Below are 15,549 nucleotides of genomic sequence, written 5' to 3' on the forward strand. Positions count from 1 at the left end.
GGCACCCCGTGACCAATGCTTCTCCCGGAGTCTCCAGGTGAAACTCTGAGAATTTCCAGGTATGTCCATTGTGCCTTTAAAAGGTTGGATTTTTTTTTCACCCCGATTGCTAATAATCAGGGACTAGATGGGCTAAATGGTTCATTTCCCCCATCAAGTTCTACGTTTCTACAGCTCCAACCACAATATCCCCAAAGTACTTACTGCCCTCACTTCCAGCCACAGCTTCTTCTACTTTAACAATCTAGCCCTGATGGTATTCCTGATTACATTTACTGCTACAGGTTCTTGTTCGCGAGGTCGTAAAGATCATTAGCAGAATCACTCATTTTAACCTTCATTTACTCTAAACAAGAAGGTGAGAATGGAATGTCTCGTCTTAGCTGAACCAGTGAGTAAACACTTATCGGAGTCACGGTACTTATGTCTTAATCACACATGTTTGGAGGGTATGTGGAATCCAGCAGAAGGCCGGCAGAAAGGAAATATTTGCCTTTTTTTTCGCTATGTGTAAATAAAACCATTTTTTCTCAACTTCCGATACTAATTTTCTTTTTTAAATTACTGTTCCTAATGCTGAAATTACAGGTCAATGGTCAGATTGCATAGAAACAATGACAATTAAAATAACAAAAAAAATAGCTATAACCACTTAATTTGGCACCTTTTAGGTATAGAGAAGTCTCACAAGGTATCTTATGATATCTATGAGTACTGCAGACTTTGGCCCAGTGATGCATCGATATGACATCATATCCAGGCACTTCGTGCCTTAAAGGCATACATCCCTTTTAAGGTTGTGCAGGTGAGAAGAACTTCAGATGGATTTCCACGTAAAGTTTCCAATTATAGGGAGACCTCCAGGTGGCCTACATGGGAAGCTCCCATGGAGCTCATAATGTGTGTTCTTGCAAAACATCTCAGAAGCTGATGATCATTTAGCTCAAAGTTGCAAGTCCTTCCACGGATGGAGACAATATCCCCAATAATGTCAGGTTTCACAAAGTGTCTCTAAAGCTTGCTAATTTTATGAAAAGTATGAATGTTTCATTAAAGCAGAATGTCACAGCATGTAACTCCTGGCGGATTGAGACGATGGCGGTAACAGCGGCTGCTCTTCTACGCGCGTCTCGCTTTCATTCTTGGATATATCTCCGGTGCAGCTGAAGTTTCTAGCGGAGACTTCCTTAAAGGGTGGGAGAGGCTGATAATTCTCAGCTTGCGGAGAAAAGTCAAAATCTGCCACCTGCAAAAAAACAAACAAACAAAAATATATATAATACACTCTCTCTCTAGGATTTGTTTATTAAAGCAAGGATTGGGAGGAGAGTTCTTGTTTCACGAACTTCACTCTCAGGCCGGTGGGACAGTGAAGACGGTGCGGATCACCTTTACGGCCGCTCGTATGGCAGATCTGGACCGTTAGCGCGTGCCTGCTGGGTGAATATACACAACCACGTGCTGCCGGATACAAGCTTCACCCGAGCCCTGATCACCATGCATCACAAGGGACCAGTGCCAGTCAACCTAACCTGCATGTTACAGATTTAACTATGTTTTATACAGGGCCACCTCAGTGCTCCTTGCAGCAGAACCTTGTTGGGTTTGGTCCCTCATATTGCGATAGGTTGGTGAGTTGAAGTTGCAACTCTCCTGCAAAGTCCCCGTCAAACCCTCTCTTTAGTGGATAAGTTCTTTGGACTTCATGGACTCCACTTAAGGAACCAGACTGCCAGCTTGTAATGACCCTGGAGAAAATCAGGACTATTTAAAAGAACTGATCTGCCTCTCTGAATCCACCTTCTAAAAAAAAGTAGATATTCTGTTCCTAGGTGTCTCCATTTCTTTTGAAGAACGTACATTCCAGATGATTTCTCAGTTCATCTTTTCTCATGCAGTGCCACTAGCAGCAAAATATAGCAAGTGTAATTATTTTTTTGCTACAAACCATCTTTTTTACAGCCTACGATAATTGTCAGAGCTAACAAATGGTTGGAAAAAAAGAAATAACAATCCTCCCTCCCTCCACACACCTCTACCATGCTGCAAATGTGAGGTTTGGAACTTTCTGTGCTCGTTATAGAACATGAGGTCTAAGCACACAGCTGTGAGTTTGGTTATTTTAGCAAATCTGACACATTGCTTCTCCCTGTTCAATCTGTGATTCATCACCTTCATAGATACTAACAATTCCCTTCTACGCTGACGTTCCGTAGCATTAAATGAAAGTCATGTTCTGATCTTTCCATGGGTTATGTCTGCTTTATGAGGTTGGTAAGCAGCAGTAGTACTATTATTGACCATGTATTCTATTCATCTTTTGAAAACTGCATGTCTCATCTTTACAATAATTTATGCAGCATACCTACCAACAGTCCTGGTTTTGGTCACTGTCCCAATCGACCTACCTTTCAGGCATGGTGGACGTGGGGCCAAGCCTCCGGCCATGGTCTCTTCTAGCTCTATGCCTGCCCCTCCACCCCACCTGTCACCCCCTCAGAGAGGTCCTGATTTGGATACCTAAAATGTTGGGGTATGGTGTGGTCAGGGCTCTAATAATGTATTCAAAGGGCAGTTTCAGTGAATAAAGGACGTATTACTGAACTACACCAAGGCTCCAGCATCTGGAGTAGTTCCCTCTCATCTGGACATGGACAGTGTAAGCTCTACTCACTTTTTTTACAATCTTTACCATTTTTGACACTTCATTCTAGTCCATCTCAAGACCCTAGAGCTTCCCAAACCACATTTCATCAACTGTCCAATCCTATCATCATCCTCATCATTCTTATTCTCTTACTAGATGGCGAAAGGTGCTCTGATCTCCATGACTGCTCCATGATACCCACTGCCCACAAAAAGCGGGACAATGGGGCATCAGGATAAGCAGGGCGCTTATATTAAGATGGTTGTGAGGCATGTGGGATATATAACTACATGGAGGAAAATAACCATGAAGATACTAAGAAAAGGAAGTTAATATATATTTTTAGTGATATAAATAAAAAAAGGATCTTAAATACATATAAAGTGCTTATTTTCATCTTTACACTCAGTAAGGAGGTTAATTCAGTATATGAAGGGTTTGGGAAAAGTGCTGGAAGAAAGAAATCTCAAGGCTTTAGCGTTGCTGAGCAATCCATAATCATTTTAACTTTTTTAGAATGACTATAGATTTTTTAAAGCACCAGCGGGTGGGTTAATAAGCAGCAATAACAAATCAGATTATAGAACTGAACTTTAAATGGTGTTAGTGACATAACAAAAACAGGAGGAAAGCAGAGTATTACATCACCCCTTCCCTGAAAAATTCCTACTCCACTTCACACTGAAAATCACACTTATAAATGTATCTAAAACCTTGTGAAACACGTTTTATGTAATTTATGTAATCTTAAAAAAACTTTGAAAAGAAAAAGTTACCCGATCGTAGGGTATAAGGATCCAGTGTATTTGATATAAATTGCCCAAATGCTAGTCCTCAAGGAGGAATTTATCATCAAATAAATACTAGGTCGCCTGTATTCAACTGGGGATTCAGGTTTATACTGACTATCCACATATCATTTGTTTATTTTCTATGTGAAGCGAATAAAGCCACTCACAAGTCAGCGGTCATTGTCACTATATAACTTAATGTAAATTATGAAAGCTAACTATGGTTTTTTTTTGTAGTGTAATTCTTTTCAATGTATTTGTTTGAAAATTATGTTATTATTCTTTTGTGAAAGCAGATGGGGAGGAATAATCATTAAAATCAGTTTTTTGATATATATATATATATATATATATATATATATATCAGGGGTGTCCAACCTGCGGCCTTCCAGCTGCTGCAGGACTACATCCCCATCGAAAGGGGCTGGCTGAGGAGTATGGGAGATGTAGTCCTTCAGCAGCTGGAGGGCCACGGGTTGGACACCCCTGATATATATATATATATATATGTTATGTTAATCAGTAGACACCATACAATAGATTTATTTAATGTACGGTATATAACTGGGTTGAAACAAGGAGTGAATGCACAGGGTGGTTAGCGGTGGTGCATCTACATATAGTGTCTTTGGTCAAATGTAAAAAAAATATTGTTAGTAATTGCCCCAATTTGTGCGATCAGCGCAGCCCAGGGTGCGACTGCCTCACATCTCCAGAATCTGGTCGCTTTTCTGTGCTGACATTTAAGTTGTAATTGGTACATTCTGATCCAAAAACATCAGTGAATGTAATTTGTACAGATAGCAGCGGGTTCCCTTCACACAAAGCAAACGCTGAAGTCATTACTTGGCTCCTGGGCAGAAGCAGAAGGGACGAGGCAGAGAGCATGCACGGAAATTTCAAAGCATGGCAGTAATTCGCTATAATTTGTGAATTCGGTCCATGGTAGTCAACGTATTATTATTTCCTCATTCAAAGCTTTCTGTTTTCCCGTTGTGTCACATCAGTGAGCCAAGATGCGCAAAGCGAAATGAAAAGCAATATACAGGCAGCCTTATATCTATCATGTCTGCAAAGCGTAGAGAGTGAATGAAGTGCTTTGAAATATTCCATGTAAATGAGTAATGTATCCGTTTAATATTTAATCAGATTGCTCGAGGTTCTTACTTCCAATTCGGAACACTGAAAGGATTCATCGCGTGATAAATACACAGTCATTGAACCACGCATGGCAATTTTATGTCAAATATGCTAATTTCTCAGATGTTTGGGAAAGGTTGGCAAGACTATGAATCACCTGTCCTGATGGACACAAGATTTCTACTCATCATCCCTTACAAAGACTGTCTGAACCAATACACAACAATCAGCGACTTGACAAGACGGCTTGAGGGGTTTGGAAAAGTGACAGATTTGCTTTATTAACTACCATTTTTGAAATACTGAAGGTTAAACTAAGAACAGTCGTCATCGTTATTGTTGTATTTCGGAACCTTGTGTAGTAGGAATTTTAGGTACAACGTGCAAAAAGGATTAGAAAACAGCTTGTGGATGTCAACAGCTTGCATGTCCACCACGCTATAGATAGTTAAAGTCCACAGCACCTTTAGGAGTCAAGAACTGTCACTCATAAAGGATGAATAGACTTAGGGTTCTGCAGAAGGATTCCATACTATTTCAATATAAACTTTACAGACTGGCAAATGCTACTAAGCAGCATTCAGAATTCCTACATAGTCACAGAATTACCAAGCAATCAGCCTTAAATCTTAAATCTTAATGAGCAACCTAGAGATGTCTGTACCACGTTGAGGGCTTTGGATTACCATTTAGGATTTTGAATTATGTGCCTTGCTACCAATGGGGTAGAACAGAGTTCTTCTTTAATATGAAGACCATGAAGACCATTACAACCTTATAAAAGTCTGTGTTTTTTGTAATTGTAGCCCCCGCCCCCAAAACCTCTTCTCCTCTTTTTCTGGCTAACATTTGTGTTTGTGTTGTGCAGGTTTTTCTTTTTGTTACATTTTTGAGTATGGTTTGAGAACTAAATCTGATGATTGTCGGTAACTCACCTCTACCAGTGAATTCTGATGTGACACGCAGCTGCTGGATTTGAAAATGATGAAGACGATAATTCCAAGGACAATCAAAATGAAGGCACAGGATGGCAAAATGAACCATATCTGGTGTACACCTGAGAGCAAATAAATTACATTTACTTTTATTATCCAGATGATACACCTGTATATTAAGCACAATATTCAGATAGAAGGTGTTTCACTTAATCCCCCAAATACTAAAACAGAATCAATGTAATTGTTATATATATATATATACGGTATATATATATATAATATGGTAATCAGGAACTCTTTTACCCTGGAAGTTCAGCAGAGCCCAAGTGCCTTTTAGTTTCTCCTGAATTAGACACCTTGGGAAGAAGGATCTAGGGTGGCACAAGACCGTTCTACTTTGGAGAAGGGCAGAAGGGGTTATGGTAGAACACTGGTGGAACTAGGCAGAAGGTAAGCAAAGACAGAAGATGTTCCCACCACCCAGAGATCAAAAGACTACCTGGAACCCTGGAGATTAGTAGCCATACCTGGAACATCTGCATCAATTCTGGTGAGACCCCTGGTATGTGAATAGACTTCTAAAAATCAGGTTCAACATTATCCCTGATCTCTTTTTCTTAAACCATTAGAACACAGTTAGATAAAGAGTTTGCACTGAAAACACTCAGAAGGAAAGATTTTTACTGGTAAGAAATACATTATTTTGTTGGGATTTTTTTGGCTCAGAGGCACTTTCAATTCTTAGCAGTATGTAGAAGAAATCAGTCCTCACCTGTAGCGTATGCTGTAATAGCGTGATAATTCCTCAGCATGCTGATGTCATTTTTGGCTTTGACACTCAAACAATAAAGTCCTGTCTTATTAAAGACGTGGCTTATACTGTAGGTGTTGTAATTTATTTCCACCGCGTGGCATTCATCTCCGTCCAGAGACACGCATTCTGGTTTTATTAGGTAGCAAACAGACAGTGGAGGGCTGAAAAGAAAAATAAGGAACCCTAAATAATGTTATTAAGCAGCATTTGTGTACATGGATGAAAAGCCACGTACTTCTTACAGGCTGAAAGATGTCAACAGAAGGATACAATTAGGACTCCAAGCGAGATATACATATCTTACCCATACTTGTATTGATTTATAAGGAACTGCTGCCAGAAGAGTGGGGCCATCATGCCATCCAACCCTACGACACCTGTTTCTTACGTCTCCGTGTTATTCTGCTCATTCAGGTCTTTTTCCAGGTGTGAGTTGTGCCAAAGCAAAAAGAGCTCCGTGTCTATCTATCTATCTTCTTCTATTTTGTACTCAACCCCGAAACAGTGATTGGAGGTACTAGGGTGTGGCATTTGTTATCTCATTTGGCAAGGGTGTCCAACCTGCCGCCCTCCAGCTGCTGCAGGACTACATCTCCCATACTCATCAGCCAGCCCCTTAGCTGAAAGAGCATTATGGGAGATGTAGTCATGCAGCAGCTGGAGGGCCGCAGGTTGGACTCCCCTGTCATATGGAAATTCATGTAAAATAACTGAGCAATACTAGCTACTTAAAGCAAATGGACCACCGGATGTCACCATCAACACAGAAATCGCTTTTTAACTAGGTCTTCCAAAAGACTAAGCTCTACGTGTATATTCACAGCATATCTACAGATGCACTGGTTTTCTTATTTCTGTTATTCTATCTGAAAGGCAGATTGGGACTGATTAAATGCCTATGCTGATGGAATAGGGAAAACATGAGATGTTGGGGCTCTTTCAGGACCAGAGTTAAAGACCATGGACCTAAACATCCAAATAGCAATAAAAATGTCTTTGTTTATAGGACCATATCTGAATTCATGTGACTGTAGGAAAGTTTGAAATGGCTGGAGAAAGGTCTAAGGGTGATGGAATGTATTTCCCCAAATAGCAGCTGAATTGCCGTGGGTTGGTGAACCTCATGTATGGCCCTGATCATCTTAATGAGTTCTGTGTTTCATTCAAAATTAGAATCTCACGTTGCAGAAACGTGTCGGATTTTTAAGTCTGTATTCCGAGTAAACACAGTGAAAGGGTCGGGAATCTTGGCCACATCAGCAAGGTCCATGCGAGCCATTAGGGCTTTGGAATAGCTGCTGGGATTGTTCTGCCGACAGATATAATTAACCCTCTCTGTAACTGATTCACTTGTATTTAAGTAGGGATTTCAACTACTATGGATTGAAGTTAATAAAAGCACCTATTATGAGATATGAGATAAACTCCAAATTGGATGACCTTAAAGTTCTTCTTGTTCACCATAAAACCCTCAGATTTTAGAAGAAAATGATTATTGTCATATAATGACAAAACTCATGCCTGTTCTGTGAAAACCGGGACATTTGGGAGGTGATACAGAGAAGAGTATACCTGCCACCTGTTGCCCCCTGCTAGTCAGACACATATGTTATATATATATATATATATATATATATATATATATGTTCAGCTTATTTATGTGTTCATATATTTTTAGTAATGACTTTCGGTGAGGATTTTAAGGATTAATACATGATTTGAAAGATCATAGAAATGAAGATGATTAACGAAAAACTGTTTATATGTAAAAAAAGGAATCATTTGGTCACCCTTAGTGACAAAAACTCTGGAGATGCAAATAAATTGTCGATACTCTTTCAAAATCTGATGACTTGCCTAACACCATGTGCTGAATGAATGACAGCAGCGAAACAGGAAGCATGATATCACATGACCCCGTGCTGTGCATTTTTATGTCATACTTCCTGCTTTGATGGTGACTCAAATCCTGTTACAGTCACAAATATTATAATTTGTTGATTTATATAGTGCAGTACAATAAAATAGTTTAAATAGTGCCATATATCCCCTCGTATAATTACATTCTCTCGCTGTGTGTTACACGGTGCTTTTTCTTGTTGAAATTTGTAGAATTTATAGCAAAACTGTGTCATTAATTCCTGCCGGTACTAAAGTGACCTCCCTTACAGAATGCTATATATATACAGAAAATCCATGGATACCGGTGGACAACCATGCATAAATACAGGTGTGTACAGCACTGTACATTGTTAATCAAAGGACAAAATAAAAAAGGCACATAACAAGGAACTCTTAGATCGCAGTTAATAATTCTTACCTGCCAAAGAAGTGCAGGGTTATTAGGAACCTTTCCCCAACACCGGTCTGTGACGGACCAGTAACTGTTATATTTTTTAAGACATCTGGAAATTAAAAAATAAATAAATTGCTGGGGGGGGCAAACACATTTGCAAAAACAAGGAAATTTAAAGGGTCCACTTAGCTACGCATTAAAATGCATATGATGGCTGGAGTGTCCCATTAAGAAGAACAGTCCCTCTTTTAAATCTCCATGTCCCTTAATATTTCAAAAAATGGACCATTCTTATGATATCTTTAATCCTGATAAACCAAAATAGCGCAATTTATAAAACACACGCACAAAAAAAATTCATACCTATCGGCGCATTCTACAAGAATCCTTCATAAAACTGATTACCGGTATTTGGGTTTGTACCTTGCAATGTTAATGGGGCTTCGAAACGTCCTGTTTTCTGCCACGGGCTTCTTCTGTGCCTTGAACTTTGCAGATGAGCAGAAACTTGGACATTTGCTTTATATCTCCCGGGTCTTGGATACTTATGACTTACAGAAGGCTCCGATGTGACTATTTCTGCCCTGAAATGAAAAATAAATAGAAGTAAACATCTATTCTAATAATCAAATAAAAACAAATCTGCGATTATTATAAGGTAGAATAGAGACGAGAGGATTGATTCCCCAAGGAATAAATACCGTATTTGCTCGACCCCCCCAAAATCTAAATATTAATTTAGGAAAAAAACAAAGAGCCTGAATATAAGATGACCCTATAGGAAAAAAAGTTTTGCTAGTAAATATTAATTCATGTAAACAATTTTTTCATAAAGCTATGATTGAAAAAAATATACATATTTTTATTTCCTTTTATTTGCCAACCTGCCCCCCCAGTTATGCACATCTGCCCCCAGGGTTGCCACTCTGCCCCCAGAAATGCCTTATACCCCTATTTGCCACTCTGCCCCATTATGTGCCTTTTAACCCTCTATATGCCACTCGGCCTCCAGAAATGTCTTATACCCTCCTATATGCCACTCTGCCCCATGATATGCCTTTTAACCCCCTATATGCCAGCACTGGGTAATATTATTTACATGCAAATGCTTCCTTAAAGAGGTTCTATCACGTTAGCAAATTCATATCAGTCTGTAAAACTGTATGTGAATTCTACAACAAAAAGGGGGTTATTTATAAAAAGGGCATAATTCCCTAACAAATGAGGTTGAAAATCGGCCGCTAATTAAAGTACATGCAGCCCCCTGGCTGGATACACATGGTTACACTCTTACACACTCTTATACTTGTACGTGAATCCAGCCGGCAGACAGGCACAAACATATGAGACCTGAAGTATGAACGCCTATGAACGTATAAAGGAGACAACATTGGGCCCAATGGACATTTGCCCAGCCTGCCCAATTCCCAATCCGGGAACAGCGGTTTTCTTTTTAGTAACTTTACCCATCTCGGAAACTCCACACGTAGGTGAATACAGCTGCTCTAAAGAAGTCACTTGGATCTTGGATGATAAAGGATAAGTGGAGTTCGTCGTTGGTGGCAAACGAGGAGCCACGTCTGATGGATGTCGTGTTTCCATCTCTTTGTGTGGCTGTTAGATCCCCAACTATAGACTCTGCAGAATACAATAATGGGGGCCAATGTCACTCTCTGGAGACCAGTCTTACGCTTTGCCTGAAAATGACTATTGTCACAAAAATACCATCTATCAAAAAGCCATATATTTTATATTGAGCTGATTATTTAAGCTTGGGCTCATTACAATAAACAAGAAACATTTAGCACAAAAGTCTGGGTTATTACTACAACTGAAAAATATTTTTCACCAAGCTCTACTTTGGTCAAAGTCATTCCCCTGAGAGGTTGAAATGACTCTCGGCGACCTGGAATCCAAATATTGTGTTTATGGTCCCTGCTTAGATCTAATGAGCATTGGCGATATTAAAGGGAAAATCCAGTTCACATTTTTTAACTGTAATCTACACAATCTTTATCAGTGAAATACAAAACATAGACATTATACTACTGGCTGTGGCCTTGGTGGAATGTCGTATCTTGTAAACAGGGAAGTCGAATTACCAGACGTGTAGAATTAGCTGATTTCAGGCTGATTTCATACAGATTAGATGAACAGCATTCAGCAAATTCCTAATTAACTGTTTGCTCTTCTTGATTGCACTCAGGGACATGTTTATCCAGAGCAAAGTCCTAAATATCCAGCACCTACCGAGGAAAGCAAGGGAATGTCCCATCATACTGCTTCACATATAGATGCTACGTAAGGAAGTTTTCCTTTACTGAGATGGTTGGGGGTAAATGGAACAGCCTCCCAACCGAAGTGGTAGAGGCTAATACAGTGAGGGAATTGAAATATGCATTGGATATGTATAAAGCTATGCTGAATTTAAGACGAGAACAAGGACCAAGGTTCAAGGAATTATGGGCAGACTAAATGAACCGATAAACGAAGGTATAATGTACAATGTACTAACAGTATTCTCAGATGAGACATCACTCACTTGTAACGTAGAGGTGCGTTGCGCCTCTTGCCACCACCTTGCAAGAACGACAGTGTCCTTCGGTCACTTGTACTGAAACTGTATAATTTCCGGGGGCTTTGGCCAGTACTTTAATACCTGCGCAGGATTCATTCTCACACTGGTGAGTTAGGAGCAAAGGTGTGTAGATCCAATGTAACTGGTACAGACTAGGATTGAGTGTTTGGGTCACACTGTCATTTGTGAAAAATAAACTGGTATTCACAGTTGCCTGGGCACCGGACGTTACGGGGCTGTCTGTAGCAAACGTTAGGGTGTAGAATGTATCTAGAACCCCAAAACAGAAAAAATAAGTCATTTTGAAAATATATTTTTTTTTAAATGTGTTTTGATTGACAAGTGAAAAATCCATCAGCAACAGCCCAAGTTAATAATTCAAATGGGGTATAAAAATTGCTTTAAAAAAGAGAAAGGGAGGAATATAGAAATTTGATAGAATGATAGATATATAGATAGATAGAATATGTAAATAAATACTATCAAATGCAGGGTCAGACAGTTCATTAATGTATATGCCTTGGTGATGCATACACAGGCTACTTACTTCCACATGCCACACTGATAAAAGCAGGTATTAGAAGAAGAAGCTGGGTCCTTTGGGGGAAGCCAAGGGCCATCTGATCTGGTCAGGGAAGGGAGACGATCTGATGCTGTCCTGTGCTGTCTGTCCTGTGCTGTCTGTCCTGTGCTGTCTGTCCTGTGCTGTCTGTCCTGTGCTGTCTGTCCTGTGCTGTCTGTCCTGTGCTGTCAGCTGCTCTGTGTCCCAATCACCTTCCTTCTCTGCAGATGCATTTGAGAGAACATGGTGCTGCCCTCTAGTGGGCCACATGCGTTACTGAAGCTCAATTTAAATGCCCTGTGCCTTTGTGCAGTGCTGAAAGAAAGCAAAGCCAAAAACTTCAACTTTGCCTCAAATATATGTGACAGTAACACTGATATCCAGCACCGGCTAGCACAACACTATGGGAGTTGCAACCCGAAACAAAAGCAGCAATTGTGTGTGAATCTAATGATTTTGTAACGCAACTCCCATCACATTCCTTTATTTTAATAAAGTTTACGATAAAACGCATTTGATATTAAACGTCCCTAGTCAAATACCGTTCCTGACCGTGCATTACAGAAAAGTAATTGGCCACACTGTAATAGATGTGACCTGTGACATTCTGATTACTGACAAATTTTGCAACAATGGGTTGTCATATCTCCTAATATCCTTAATCTAAAAAAAAAGTGACGCTTCTTGCGTTTATTCATGTAATATTGCGAGGGCTCATGGAGCTCTGTGATACACAAAAAAGCAGCCAGATCTCAGAGAAAAGTGGAAGACCAGAGAGAAAAGACTGCACCGAGGGCATCTGAGGACATTGACATGGAGTTAATACATTGAATGAATTTGGATGTTGTTTGAGATCTTGATGCCGTCTGTCTGGGAGAGATGGAGATTATCTGCTTTTTGATCGCTGTAGATTGATGGACAATATCCTTTCTTGAAGACACCACTGCAACTAGAAATTCTTTTAACCCATCATTACCTGTCCCAGTCACAGCTTATCATGCCTTATAATGATGACACCCAAGATGTTAAAGAAAAATGCCCATCCCATGTCACAACTCCCTATAAAACCAGTGCTTTAGATGACATGTGATGGAACTACAATGGTGTAGGACTGCGGCAACCCCCAGGAATCCTCCAGAGGCTGTCCCCCTACTTATGGTGGCCTTATTTGAAGGCCTTGAAATTAGGGGCTAGGTTACTGTGGTTTCTTTATCTTTCATGATGGATACCCTTCAGTGGAAAAAAATAGTAATTAATGATTGTTAATAATAGTTAATGATTAATAATAATTCCTAACCAGGTTCACCACAATCAGCAGTAACTGCAGAGAAGATCACATTTCCCAGCACACTACAAATAAACCTTTTTGTCTTTTTGTGATAATATTGTCTATATTTTGTTCTATAATTACTACATTTATTTAATAACTTGTTTTTTCTGGAAAAAGCACATATAGAGTTCCTTTGGTTTCAAGTTATGCCCTGTCTTTATTTTAATTTACAATAAAACATTATTGGGATTTTATATAAATAAAAGGAAAATATATTTAAAGCTGACAATACGGCTCTCTCAGTTCACATGTGTGAATATGTAAAACACATAAGAGTAGCAAATACCATATTCACCTAAAGCTTGCATTCAAACATGTTACGTTACTCGACCACTCACAACAGGGTAAACTGCTGCCTCTTTAAGTGACGCACGTTAGGCCGCCGTCGCTAGAAAGTGACGTATGAAGACCATCCAAAACGATGGTCATATACAGATATCACTCCGCGCTGAAATATAGTCCCCATCATTTCTAATAATTATTTTATTTTTATGCCTTTTTTACTACAAAATAGGAACATTAAACTCAATTGTAAAGGCTGCCTGATTTACAAAGATATGTTTCTCTCAGTCGGATTTGTGTTTTCACACATTTGCGTTTGGGGCCTGTTCATTCGCGCAAAGGCTGACGGGACGGGACCCTGATCCTGTGCAGAGCGGGAGGCGGCGTTGGATGCGGTGAGTGGCTGCAGATCGCTGATGCCGGTTCGGCGGTACCGTGTGAATGGAAGGTGTGTGTCTGATGAAGGTATGGGGGGTAAGTGGTTCTGGGGGTACCGATTACCCGTTTGGGGCAGCCTGTGATCGGTGCTTTATACATCGGATCATGTGTGTGAACTCGGGCCCGACAAAAGGGGGCTGGAATAAGGGCCTGGCGTAGGCAGCTTCATTGCATCAAATGCTGCATTGGTTGCGGTGCTCCGGTGATTGTACTCGGTATTCATGCAGCCTATAACGGCTCGTTTTAATAGCGGGGTGAGGTCTATATTTTGCTAAAGTGTTCACTTTCATTAGCAGCACCATTGCAAGTGAAAGCTGGGTACTCCTATGCTGGCAGTCTAAGGGTTAATGTGCTATGTTTTGAGATGCAGGTGATCTGCCGGTGTGGGATAGTTTGAACCTTCCGTCATGCTGGGGGTTAAATGAGTTATATTGTCCCCGCTTAACATAAAGGTTCTATCTGCTACCTAGAATATTCTGCTCATTTCTCCTGATGTTGACTCAGTCCTTGATCTCGTCTTAGATTCAAGATAGCTTTATACTTATCCCATGCATGTTTAAATCCCCTCACTGTATAAACCTCTACCACTTCTGCTGGGAGGCTGTTTCATTTATCTGCCGCTCTGTAAATTAAAACTTCCTTCCGTTACATCTAAACCTCTGAGCCTCTGGTTTTAGATCAGGATCTCTTGTTCTGATGTTTCCCCTGTGCCTTGATAAATCTCTTTAAATGTTTCTATCCCCTTTCTCTTCTTTCCTCCACACTATACATATTGAGATCCCTCTGTCTTTCCTGATCGTTATTATCCTGCAAACCATTTACCATTTTATTTGCCGTCCTCTGATCTCTCTCCAATGTGTCAATATCCTTCTGGTGATGGGGGTCTCCAGAACTGTACGTATCTTTGGCCTGTATGATATTGAGATATTGATAGCTGTGGTTGGGTTTGATGCAGGAGTTATTTGGGAAGGCAGGAGTTAATTGGATATGATATTGAGGGTTCTTACAATTTTAAGGGTTAACCAAACGTATGCGTCGATTGTCCAAAGATCATTCTCGTAAAACATATACGTGAAAGTATTTTCTATGTAACTATGAGCCTCGCCTATAGACTTTCTGTACTTCTGAGCCGTTGCCAGCAAACTATAGCCATCTGTCTTTATTAGAACCCCTAATTTACCCCTACAGGGGTATTAACAGACCGCGTCTCCCCAATGCCTGCGCTGTTACCGTCTGAGCGGGTAGTGATGTGCTTGGCCGGCACGTTTTTTGGGGTAGATGCGTCTCCCATCAGGGTTGACGGACGCCGCCTGTTCTGTTGTTTTTGCTGTCTTGTGTTAGGACTTTCGGTGTACATGGCTACAGCTCCTGTTGGATCTATATTTGTAAATGTGTGTTAGTTATGTACATGTCATATACGCTGCCATTCAAAAGCTTGGAATCACTTGAAGCTTTTTATGGAAAACAAGGAAGTTTCTATCTAACAAAATTACAAAAAGGTCTTCTAACGACCAATTAGCCTTTTAAACCTGAAACCGAACAAGCCATCGGAACACAGGAGTAATGGGAGTGATAAAGGGCCATCGGAACACAGGAGTGATGGGAGTGATAAAGGGCCATCGGAACACAGGAGTGATGGGAGTGATAAAGGGCCATCGGAACACAGGAGTGATGGGAGTGATAAAGGGCCATCGGAACACAGATCAGATCAGATCCCCCCATTGTGCTGCTCC

General features: G+C 40.3%; 1 protein-coding gene across 1 annotated transcript; it reads right to left on the reverse strand.

The window, feature by feature from the left end:
- Positions 1 to 1,063: 1,063 nt before the first annotated feature.
- Positions 1,064 to 15,173, reverse strand: LOC149283504 (transmembrane protein 130-like). The gene is made up of 8 exons (XM_089497459.1): positions 15,047 to 15,173; positions 11,169 to 11,474; positions 10,093 to 10,264; positions 9,183 to 9,210; positions 7,512 to 7,639; positions 6,289 to 6,491; positions 5,514 to 5,635; positions 1,064 to 1,246 (listed from the first exon to the last, which is right to left on the reverse strand). The coding sequence occupies exons 1-8, from the start codon at positions 15,171 to 15,173 to the stop codon at positions 1,064 to 1,066; spliced, it is 1,269 nt and encodes a 422-aa protein (XP_089353585.1).
- Between the last annotated feature and the right edge of the window lie 376 nt (positions 15,174 to 15,549).

This window comes from Sceloporus occidentalis, unplaced genomic scaffold (assembly GCF_023333645.1).
Source record: "Sceloporus occidentalis isolate IW3139 unplaced genomic scaffold, rSceOcc1.0.p SCAF_103, whole genome shotgun sequence".
In the NCBI taxonomy this organism is placed as follows: Eukaryota; Metazoa; Chordata; class Lepidosauria; order Squamata; family Phrynosomatidae; genus Sceloporus; species Sceloporus occidentalis.

Excerpts from the sequence above, each read along its gene's own strand:
- LOC149283504 (XM_089497459.1), bottom strand. The coding sequence starts at position 15,173 with ATGTACACCGAAAGTCCTAACACAAGACAGCAAAAACAACAGAACAGG. Across the intron at positions 11,475-15,046 it reads CATCACTACCCGCTCAGACG|ATACATTCTACACCCTAACG; the intron begins GTAACAGCGCAG and ends TTGGGGTTCTAG. Across the intron at positions 1,247-5,513 it reads ATCAGAATTCACTGGTAGAG|GTGGCAGATTTTGACTTTTC; the intron begins GTGAGTTACCGA and ends GTTTTTTTGCAG.